Source organism: Salmo trutta, chromosome 7 (genome assembly GCF_901001165.1).
Source record: "Salmo trutta chromosome 7, fSalTru1.1, whole genome shotgun sequence".
Lineage (NCBI taxonomy): Eukaryota > Metazoa > Chordata > Actinopteri > Salmoniformes > Salmonidae > Salmo > Salmo trutta.
In genome coordinates, this window is record NC_042963.1 from 48,469,015 (window position 1) to 48,481,417 (window position 12,403).

Consider the following 12,403-nt stretch of genomic DNA (forward strand, 5'->3'; position numbering starts at 1 on the left):
TCTGCCTAGTCCCCATTAGCAGACGGCTAGTCTAGTCTGCCTAGTCCCCATTAGCAGACGGCTAGTCTAGTCTGCCTAGTCCCCATTAGCCAACGGCTAGTCTAGTCTGCCTAGTCCCCATTAGCAGACGGCTAGTCTAGTCTGCCTAGTCCCCATTAGCAGACGGCTAGTCTAGTTTGCCTAGTCCCCATTAGCAGACGGCTAGTCTAGTCTGCCTAGTCCCCATTAGCCGACGGCTAGTCTAGTCTGCCTAGTCCCCATTAGCAGACGGCTAGTCTAGTCTGCCTAGTCCCCATTAGCCGACGCCAATGGCAACAGCTAGTCTTACTGGAGTCCGACACATAGCGAAAAAGACATTACAGACAAAAGACTTTACAATTACATGCATTTAAAAACATGAACATGTAGTGTGTGTGTGCATCAGTTCCACATGCATGTCAGTATATAAACACAACAAGTAGGTCACATGGGGGAGAGGCGTTGTGCCGTGAGGTGTTGCTTTATTTGTTTTTTGAAACCAGGTATGATGTTCACTTGCGTATATATAAGATGGAAGGGAGTTCCATGCACTCATGGCTCTGTATAATACTGTACATTTCCTTGAATTGGTTCTGGACCTGGGGACTGTGAAAAGACCCCTGGTGGCATATCTGGTGGGGTAAATGTGTGTGTCAGTGCTGTGTGTAAGTTGACTATGCAAACAATTTGGAATTTTTAACACATCAATGTTTCATACAAAAACAAGAAGTGGCACAGTCAGTCTTTCCTCAACTCTTAGCCAAGAGAGACTTGCATGCATAGTATCAATATTATCCCTCTGATTACAATGAAGAGCAAGACGTGCCGCTCTGTTCTGGGCCAGCTGCAGCTTAACTAGGTCTTTCTTTGCAGAACTGTACCATATAACTGGACAATAATCAAGTAAAGATAAAACTAGCTTTGTGGAGTGTGGTGTCAAAAAATCAGAGCATCTCTTTATTATGGACAGGCCTCTCCCCATCTTCACAACCATTGAATCTATATGTTTTGACCATGACAGTTTACAATCTAAGGTAACACCAAGTAATTTAGTCTCCTCAACTTGTTCAACAGCCACACCATTCATTACCAGATTCAGCTGAGGTCTAGAACTTAGGGAATGATTTGTACCAAATACAATGCTCTTAGTTTTAGAGATGTTCAGGACCAGTTTAATACTGGCCACCCATTCCACAACAGACAGCAACTCTTTGCTAAGGGGTTCAGTGACTTCCTTAGCTGTGGTTGCTGATGCGTATATGGTTTAATCATAAGCATACATGGACACACATGCTGTGTTTAATGCTGTGGCAGGTTATTGGTAAAAATAGAAAAGAGTAGAGGGCCCTGAGGCCCATTGTCGTGCCATTCATCTTCCGCCATCACCTCATGTTTCAGCATGATAATGCACGGCCCCATGTCACAAGGATCTTCTGTACACAATAACTGGAAGCTGAAAATGTGCCAGTTCTTCCATGGCCTACATACTCACCAGACATGTGAGCATGTTTGGGATGCTCTGGGTCAATGTGTACAACAGCGTGTTCCAGTTCCTGCCAATATCCAGCAACTTCACACAGCCATTGAAGAGGAGTGGGACAACATTCCACAGGCCACAGTCAACAGTCTGATCAACTCTATGCGAAGGAGATGTGGTGCGCTGCATGAGGAAAATGGTGGTCACACCAGATACTGACTGGTTTTCTGATCCAGGCATCTACCTTTTTCTTAAGATATCTGTGACCAACAGATGTATATCTGTATTCTCAGTCATGTGAAATCCATAGTTTATGGCCTAATTAATTTATTTCAATTGACTGATATCCTTATATGAACTGTAACTCAGTAAAATCTTTGAAATTGTTGTGTTTATTTTTTTGTTCAATACATATCAACCACTAGAGGGAGGTGATCTGTAGTCTGGAGTGAGGGAGAGGTACACGCTCCCTAATTGACCTGACTATTTTATCAATCAGGTGAAAATGCCCTCTTGAAAACACTTCATCCACAAAAGCATAAATGGTGCAACTATAGGAAGCTACACACTTCAGATACCTTCTGTTCAAACTCTGTTTGATGTAGCTGTATGTCTTCCTTTCCACAGCTCAGCCAAAGCTCCAAAAGTCGCCCCCACTTTCCCCCTCAGTCCTCTCCTCCCCCACCTCCCCTCTCAGTGCTCCCCCACCTCCCCCCTCAGTCCTCTCCTCTCCCACATCCCTTCTCAGTCCTCTCCTCCCCCACCTCCCTTCTCAGTCCTCTCCTCTCCCACCTCCCTTCTCAGTCCTCTCCTCTCCCACATCCCTTCTCAGTCCTCTCCTCTCCCACATCCCTTCTCAGTCCTCTCCTCTCCCACATCCCTTCTCAGTCCTCTCCTCTCCCACATCCCTTCTCAGTCCTCTCCTCTCCCACATCCCTTCTCAGTCCTCTCCTCTCCCACATCCCTTCTCAGTCCTCTCCTCTCCCACATCCCTTCTCAGTCCTCTCCTCTCCCACATCCCTTCTCAGTCCTCTCCTCCCCCACCTCCCTTCTCAGTCCTCTCCTCTCCCACATCCCTTCTCAGTCCTCTCCTCTCCCACCTCCCTTCTCAGTCCTCTCCTCTCCCACATCCCTTCTCAGTCCTCTCCTCTTCCACATCCCTTCTCAGTCCTCTCCTCTCCCACATCCCTTCTCAGTCCTCTCCTCTCCCACATCCCTTCTCAGTCCTCTCCTCTCCCACATCCCTTCTCAGTCCTCTCCTCTCCCACATCCCTTCTCAGTCCTCTCCTCCCCCACCTCCCTTCTCAGTCCTCTCCTCCCCCACCTCCCCTCTCAGTCCTCTCCTCCCTCTCCTCCCTCACCTCCCCCCTCAGACCTCTCCTCCCTCACTTCCCCCCTCAGTCCTCTCCTCCCCCATCTCCCCCAGTCCTCTCCTCCCTCACTTCCCCCCTCAGTCCTCTCCTCCCCCACCTCCCCCAGACCTCTCCTCCCTCACCTCCCCCCTCAGTCCTCTCCTCCCTCACTTTCCCCCCTCAGTCTTCTCCTCCCTCACTTCCCCCCTCAGTCATCTCCTCCCTCACCTCCCCACTTGGTCCTATCCTCCCCAGCACAACGACGATAGGGAGGGAGAGAGGGGCGGTCTTATTAATGGTTTAGGTTAACCTAGCGAGGTCAAACCCATTGGAGCTGGTGATGGATCTAGTCTGTAGGAGCAGGGAGCCTGCCCTGGGATGAGGCAGGGATGACTCCTCCACCCTCTTCCCACACATCTGTCTTTAGCCTGGACGGCCTGTTTCTGTGATCACAAATACTGTAGGGGGGGGGGGATAAAGCGCAGGAATCAGAGGAATTGGGACATACTGTAGGGGGGATAAACGGAAGAAGTTCCTGGGGGAGTAACTGATGGCCATTCAGATACAGTAAAACACATTCCTTCACACATGCACATGTGCACACACACAAACACTGTCTGTAAGGGATAGTGGGTGGTGGTCCATTACTGAGAAAGCTTCTTGCCTTGAGCTTGTCTAATGCGATATATGTTCTATTAGATGTCGACTGAACATGCTAGATGCATAGATGGATTTTTGTAAGATAAGAGTCAGAGTTTAATTAAAAGTAGAGATAATCCGAAGCCAAGAAAATTACATCATTTTCATTATGATATGCGTTGAAATTGACCCAAGAATTAAGTTTCTCATCAAAGGACCCTTGTTTTGACACGTGTACTGTATTTCCTAGATAAAATACTCAGATGCATACTTTTTATTGGCAATAACCAGGAAGTGAAGTAGTGTCCCTAGGAAAACAAAAGCATCTGACACAAGTTACACTTAAATCAAGCATACCGTTCATATGGACAGGTTTTGCACGATGAGATGCTCTCCGCTACAGAACAGACAGTGATCTGAGAGAGAGAGAGAAACACAAAGGGCTGATGTCAGCCCTCAGCAGAGGAGAAAGACAGAGAACATGCTCCTGTTTCCATGTGGTGGGATAATAGTAATAAGCGGGAGAGGGGGATTAAGTCAGATAATAATATCAACGATTTATACTGTATCTGAAGAGATGCAGTGCCTGAAGTTTTTTTAATACTAATTCTAATTTCCATGTAGATTATACATATTATACTAGGTACATCAATAGTTAAATTACAGTATATTACTGTAGTGTAACGCTACGGTTACATCCCTGTAAAGCAGATTATCCCTTGTCTACAATGAGTGACTCATAAACTGTATGAATACAATAAAACATAATATATCACAATTTAGGTTTTTATTATGTTTTCATTTGATAATTTTAATAGAAATGATAATGACAAAATGTCTAACTGCTTCCTGTGCTGGGGCCTTGTAGCACAACACAGACACAGCTAATGAGGTTACATAACTTCACTGCAAGGCACACTGCAGACGTTAGTACGCCACTACGTCAGTAGAATGTTGGGTTGTTTAGTGACTAAACCAATATGTGCACAACCCAACAACCCAAGGGGCAAAACAGACAAGATTGATGACAACGTATATATGCAGTCCCCAAATGTTTATTAAAAACATAAATACATTTGCACAATGAGCAGTTGTCTCTCAGATACATTGTTACAGTTGTTGGTTAGCTAGCTAGTGAATTTTTGCCATATTAGCATAGATGTGGCATGAGTCAAAACACCTCAGAACAAGACATGATGTCAATAACAAGACAGCGAGCTGAAACGAGATTGCCATCCAGAATCATAACAACAGGGCCTTCTACCTCTAAGATGTGCGTGCATCGTTTTAGTGACTGTAGGGCAATGGAATTACAAAGCACAGGGAATTACAATATTCACACTGTCCTCAACTTATAGGACGCACTATAGTTGATCTTTAGATGGATTATTTCCTGGACACACAAAGCATGCTTTTTATTTATTTATTTTATTTAACCTTTACTTAACTAGGCAAGTCAGTTAAGAACAAATTCCTATTTACAATGACGGCCTACACCGGCCCAACCCTAACCCAGACGACGCTGGGCCAATTGTGCGCCGCCCTAGGGGACTCCCAATCACGGCCGGTTGTGATACAGCCTGGAATCAAACCAGGGTCTGTAGTCACGCCTCTAGCACTGAGATGCAGTGCCTTAGACCGCTGCGCCACTCTTAATGGAGTGCTCAAACCGGCTCAGAGTTTTCAAGTCACAGAGGGGTACATTTTCAACAATGCATTGTTTAACATCGGGTGTTAACCTGAAAGTAAGTTTCATCTGTGTGTTATGAACTGAAATGCACTGCTCAACCTCGATGAGCAGACCTTTAAACATTGAAGCAGTTCATCTCCTCTGACATTTTACTCTTTTGACCAACAGGTTCACAGTTTGTTGACTCCATGGAGAGGCTTCATGTCTCTCCAGTCTCGGAGACAACCAGTCAGTTATCAGCATTTAGGCCTACATTATTATGACTTTTGTAGATCCTCTTCAATCAATCAGTGTCACAGTCAGATTTCTGTCAGTCAACATTGGGGGTTATAAACGTGCGCAGTAGTAATGCTAAAGTTAGAGAGGCTGTGAGTCAGTCAGCTGGCTGGACATGCAGAAGAGACATTCACAATCACATGGCCCAGGATATGTTGGCCGCATGTTCTTTAGCCTTCATCCGCAGCACGGCAATGCTGGACGAGCGTCTCTCAAACTCGGGCTTGGTCTCGAACGGGTGTCCGTTGGGTGAGGGCGTGAGGAGGGAGTCAGCCGTGAAGAAGTTGTTGAGGGAGACGTGTCCAAACTGGTTCTGCTGGTTGGGGAAGCCCACATACCCGTGGTCGGCTGCGGAGCGGGGGGAGTGGGAGTAGGAGGTTACACAGGGAGGAGATCCACGGGGGAGCATGCAGGAGGACACCACAGAGCCACTGGGAGCAGGGCTGGGCCACAGGTTGTTGGGGATCTGTGGAGGAACATAAAACAGATCATTACTTATCTGGTTATTTATTATTCTATCAGAGAAGTTGATTGGTCTTGGCTTTGATTATGAAGTGCTACTGATGTTTAGTATTTTGCCACTGGCCTCAAAGTAGGGAAATGTCCACATTGCGTTAAAGTTATTCTATTCTACAGTATATTGAGGGTATTTTCTTACATTTCAGATTTCAGGGATGTGATAGAATATCAGGGGGGAGAAGGCTTCCAGTCCAGATGTCACAAATTGTATTCCTGATTAAGCAGGAAAAATCGTATCTGTAAGATCTGAACCCATCTGGTCACTATACTTACTATTCAGCATTTTCCCCACACGCTTAGACAAAACAGGTGCTATCTAGAACCCTTTCGGGTTCTACCTGCAACCAAAAAGGGTTTGCCCAGGAACCATAAAGGGTTCTCCTATGGGGACAGCCAAAGAACCCTTTTGGAACCCTTTATTTTAAGAGTGTACCACTGGGCTGGAACTACAGAAGACTATGGCCAAATGTTGGTTTACAGACAAATTTAGCAAATACTAGACAGACAATTAATTGTGGTGCTGGTGAAGATTGTGGTCTGGTTTGGTGGTTATAAGTAATGGCGGTTTGTTAGCGTTTATATTTTCAACTGGTTTCAAACTAAATTATTTCCCTAAACCAAATGATTTCCCTAAACCAAATGATTTCCCTAAACCAAAAATGATTTCCCTAAACCAAAAATGATTTCCCTAAACCAAATGATTTCCCTAAACCAAATGATTTCCCTAAACCAAATGATTTCCCTAAATATATGACAGAGAGAGCGTATCAGAGAGAGTGTATGACAGAGAGAGCGTATCAGATATGACCTCAACCATCTATAAATATAGCAACAATTTTACACAAACTTCACATTTTAAAACGAATCCAGATCGTGCTCTTTCATAGAAATGTCCATGTCCAACCCACAAAAAAATGTCATTCATGTTCCCCCTACAGTATGTACAAGGAAGAAATCATCAACTTTCAAATGGATTTAGTCATGGTCGTAAATCAAACAGTAAGATCCACAATTTGGCGTCAGTGCCCTCTATAGTAAGTAATATATCTGGATAAACTATAATAAAGGCGATGGGTTTATTCTAGTGTTTATATGATGAACATATGAGAGGGAACACATTCAGGCATGGATTTAGGACAGGACATTGAGAGCCTGGCTGTGCCGCTTTACATCTTCAAAGCTAATCCTCTTCAACGATGTTAGTCTGTAAGAGTAGTCTATTTACTTCAAACGCGACTAACGCGCTCTACACCGACGGCGTGACCACACCCCACCTAAGGATTTCGATGGGTCAGACAAAGTTAAACATGTATCATCATTTACGGGTATGAACGCTTTCAACATTTTATTTTGGAGTAATGCGTTCTGGCCGCCCGTTCTGGCTTTAACGTTTAATGTTGGCTTTAAAATAATAGCCTACACAGTCTAGAGAAAAGTAAATATTTCCAGTGAAATCTGAGACGGAATCATTAATTCCAGTGGTTTGCCGAGATACTTTCTAATCAACTTTGGAAATCTTATCTGAAATATGGTGCATGATAAATCAAACCCGCCGTCACAGATGGTCAATTTATCAAGGGTTTGTGGCGGTCAACAGCACTCTCATCTTATTTATAGTCGAACCTATTCCATTTTGACGCACGATATGCTCCACAAATTATATTAGGTCATTATTAACAATAATTAGGACTTAGTATAGCCTACCAAAACCACATGTTTAATTTCAGATTATATGATTTTACAGAAGATGGAGAAGAAAAAAAACGATTCAATAGTGGCAAATAAATTGTTGTTCTGGTGAAAGAGCAAACTTGCCTGTGAGTAACTGTCTGTTCTTGGCAACACTGATATGTCGTATGTGGCTGCAAAGTGACTTTTTGCCTGTTGAATCTGTCCATAACGTTCTCTTTTTCTCCACTTGGCTCTTCTGTTTTGAAACCACACCTAAAACGGGAACGAGAGATAGAAAATCATCAGACTGTGTCAATAAAGAAATTGGTGAACATGTACCCTTCCTTTTCAGCGTTGTCTTAACATATTGCTCTATTAGATTACACTTCGAGTACACCAAGCCGTCACACAAATATAGAGCCAATAAAGAAATCGAGGATCAATTCTTAATTGACAGTAGTAAATCTGAAAATATGCTCTATAAATATGGTTAAAAAGCCTAAATGGCCAACATTGCACTACATTAAATAACCTTGGGCCTACTTATGTTGTACATTCTAAATACATAGATTGTTTTAATAGACCTAAAATAAGACCAAAGTGATCTCTGTCAACAGTAGGCTACATGTGATGTTCCCGATTCTGTTCCTAAACAACGTGGCAATAGAACAACTGAAGGACAGTGAAAGTAGGTCTACATTACCTGTACTCTGGCCTCGGTTAGTTCCGTCCTCATCGCCAGCTGTTCTCTCACATAAACATCTGGGTAATGAGTTTTCTGAAACACCTTCTCCAACTCCTCCAGCTGTGCGCTAGTGAATGTCGTCCTGTGTCGCCTCTTCTTACTGCTCGATACGTTACTGTCACACTTGTCACCCATTTCGTCCAAATCCGTTTTCTCCTGACACGCCGTTACCGGCGAGGCCCTCAGATTGCAACAGTTGTCGATCGACCTTCCAAGATCCGCGTGCAAGGTATCTTCCGTTTTCTGCACACCATAATTGGCTATATGAAAGAAAAATAAATGGTATTATTTGTATTAAAAATCAATGAATAACGCAGATGTTGCAAAAATATAGGCATATGCCATATTAAGTAATCTATGACAGGTGAGTGAGACTATGAATAATAGGCCAATGACGAATATATTTACATTTAAGAGATGTTGCTGTAGGCATGTTTGTTATGTAACCTATATGCGGTGAATGTGAAATATTTTGCAGTACAACTATATTTCAGTTTTGGTGATGTAAAATAATATTTTCAAAACCACAACTTAATAATGTGAGCCTATAAACATACTTCCATTCCTCATATTAAACAGACAGATTTGTAATATGATCACATCTACCCATTGCTCTTTCAATGTGTTGCTAGCTTGGCAATATAAAAAATAACTCAATTGCCGCAATTCAATAGTTTATGGATTTAGAGCAATAACAATCACATAACACAAAAAAACTTGTTTGAGATATGGCACATAAATGTGGAGATGTGAGGAAATGACGCACAAGTAGCCTACCATGTTCATATCAGGCACAATTTTGAGAACAAAAAACGTGGGTGACACTTTACCTGCAAGTATAGACTATATTGAATGTACATTTTGTTATAGGCCTAATGCATCGTAACACATCTCATAGCCTACCAATTTCAGCGGCAGCTAAAAAATATATTTGGTAGCGTTATATGCATCGTGAGTGGAAAAGGTTCCAGTAACTAACCGTGTTGGTCTCCGCAAGGCGAGGAGCGCTCCATTCGCGAGTGGTGCTCGCTGCTCTGTATCCCGAAGGCCTGCACACACTTGGGCGAGGTCTTGCTGTAGTACTGCACACTGTCCAAACTCTCCATAACTTGGTCCAGCGCGCCGCCAGAGCCCATGTAGTAGTCGCTGCCCTTAATCGCTTGACTTTTCAATGCGAATTTATCGTTCATGTATTCCATGATCTCCTTCCCCAGATCTCGTCGCTCACAGAACCTTGTCAGCTGACCATAAATAAGCTCTGTCGACGTTCAACAAAATTGAAGAGCTATATCGGCTATCCCGATAACACAATAATTCGCCAAAGCCGTTAATATGTCTTGTCTTGAAGGCACTTTGGTCTCTTTATAACGGGAGGAGAGGGGGTTCCTTGAAGAAGCCTCCCTCCCCACTTTTGAATATGGAGCAGTAGGAACTCCTCCCACGCGCACAGTCCAAACCAAACACACTTTAAGTGATTCTAGAATTGGGCTAAAAGGAAACAATCAAATTGATTTAAATTTACAACATGTTTAGCCACCCCAAATAAAGTGGGGTAATGATTTATCTAGCCTACTGCAAGTTGAGACTGCACATACAATGTGTTAGAGCGCATGGAAACGGACGTTGGTCTTCGACACTCACTTGATGGTCATTCCAGTTATTGGTTGAAATTATTGCTAATAAACTGAATAACTTTATTATAATGGCAATATATTTAGGAAAATATTAATTTATATTGTGTAACAACTTTTATGATATTTTTTAGACTTCAAAACTATGCTTTTAAATGTCAAATGTTTTTGTTATTTAACCAGGCAAGTCAGTTAAGAACAAATTCTTATTTACAATGACGGCCTACCAAAAGGTCTCCTGTGGGGACGGCGGCTGGGATTAAAAATAAGAAAAATAAAATAAATATATTAGGACAAAAACACACATCATGACAAGAGAGACAACACAACACTACACAAAGAGAGACCTAATACAACAACATAGCAAGGAAGCAACACATGACAACACAGCATAGTAGCAACACAACATGACAAAAACATGGTAGCAACACAACATGGCAGCAGCACAACATGGGTACAAACATTAGTGGTTACAGACAACAGCACACAGGCTAGAAGATAGAGACAACAATACATCACGTAAAGCAGCCACAACTGTCAGTAAGAGTGTCCATGACTGAGTCTTTGAATGAAGAGATGGAGATAAAACTGTCCAGTTTGAGTGTTTGTTGCAGCTCGTTCCAGTCGCTAGCTGCAGCGAACTGAAAAGACGAGATAAACGCTATACTTTCTCTACAAAATGGTGAATTACAGGCGGATGCAAATTGCTGGTGGGTCTTTTAGATACATTCTAGAAATTAAGACTGACTTATTTGTGTGCTTTGAAAGACAGTTGTACATGCGCCCAATGTTGTGGTAATTCCTTAGGCCTACTGTATAATAATAATAACAAAAATAATGTTTATTCGATTTGCATTTGTATTGTCACGTTTCATCACATTTGCTGCATTTACGCAGAAAACACATTATGTTTATGCGAGGCTTTTTAATCTATTGGAATGTATTGTTTGGTTAAACATAGGCCTATTGTACATATTACAATCAGATGTATTTTTAAATCTATAGCCTAACACATGAAGCATGCGTGCATTATTTATTACACTGTAAGCGCAAGCAATTGTAGTGTAGTTTAAGATGTCACAACTGGCCTCTCTAAATGTGCACATTTTTAAAACGGGATAAAAAACGTCCATAATAACGGTGATCCTTATAGGATGATAAGGTGCTCATAGGTCTACCTGCTTAAAACTCATAATGAATTCAGACCAATATAATGTATCATATTTAGTAATAGCTGAAGTTTGCGTGTGCCTCAATTGTGATTCCAGTATTTCAGAGCTAATAGTTATGCAGTTATGACGTGCAGAATTATATCACAACAGGACACTTTGGAAAAAATATATTTAACTTCAGGGAAACGAATTCACATGTTTACTGGGATGGTATTTACATGTCAATGGAATCTGTGTGTCGTGTCTCAATGTTCAGCAATGTTAATCGGATTTAGTGAGAATCCATGGAACTTCGAATTGGAGCAATAATAGCCTACTCACTGCAACTCGCACGAAGCCATGTGGACAGCATATTTTTGTACGGATCTTTAACAAGCAATGCAATGCCTTGTCCAATTTAGCAGACCTAACAAAGACAACGAACGTTAGGCTACATGTCAGTATGGATAGAGAATGAGATAATTTACATATTTACTTGTTATAAGACTGCATTCGTGGTATGGTTTTGATAGCAACCACATGAGTGAATTTATATGTCAGGGAGGAACTATTTTGTGGACAAATGTATAGCCAATACTACTGATTATAATTTTATCCGCATTGAAAAAGTGCGTAAAAATGTGCATGTGTGTGCGAGTCATTTTCCGTATATATTCTAGTCTAACGATTTGGGGTGATAGGGGCTCAATGCAAACTATTGAACAAAGTCATAAAATAAGGCTATGCATAACAGAGAGAGAATAACTCATAACCTTTGAATGAATTAAATATTGGCTATATTAAAGATACATATAATACATTGACGAGGAAAAGCCTGCAGGAAACCCAACAGTACATATGACCACCGTGCTTAAAAAACAACAGGAAGACAAGTTCCTCTCCATATAATGACAATAATTATATTGCCAAGAACAGAAACCCTCTTCCCCCTCCTTCCATCTCGTGGGCCTACCACCTGCCATGCAGACCATATTTAGCTACGGTTCGCTATCGGGTCAGTGATAATACCTGGGGTTGGATGGTGCCACTCGAGAAAAAATATAAATAAATATGAGTGCTCTTAAGTAGCAGGGGGGAGTCTTATTGGGCTTCTAAGGTGACCTCGCCATGCGACCTCATGCTGAGGAGAAAATGCGAAAAGTTCGCGGCGGTTTGGTCCGTAGGTGGGCGGTGGACTGAGAACTGCCACAAGCCGCAAGTTCTTGAAAGTGGA

General features: G+C 42.4%; 1 protein-coding gene across 1 annotated transcript; it reads right to left on the reverse strand.

Moving 5' to 3' along the window:
• Window positions 1-5,064: 5,064 nt before the first annotated feature.
• Window positions 5,065-9,773, reverse strand: alx1 (ALX homeobox 1). Its single transcript, XM_029759218.1, has 4 exons — window positions 9,367-9,773; window positions 8,346-8,647; window positions 7,787-7,915; window positions 5,065-5,918 (listed from the first exon to the last, which is right to left on the reverse strand). Exons 1-4 carry the CDS (start codon window positions 9,584-9,586, stop codon window positions 5,589-5,591), a joined length of 981 nt encoding a protein of 326 aa, XP_029615078.1. The 5' UTR covers window positions 9,587-9,773; the 3' UTR covers window positions 5,065-5,588.
• Between the last annotated feature and the right edge of the window lie 2,630 nt (window positions 9,774-12,403).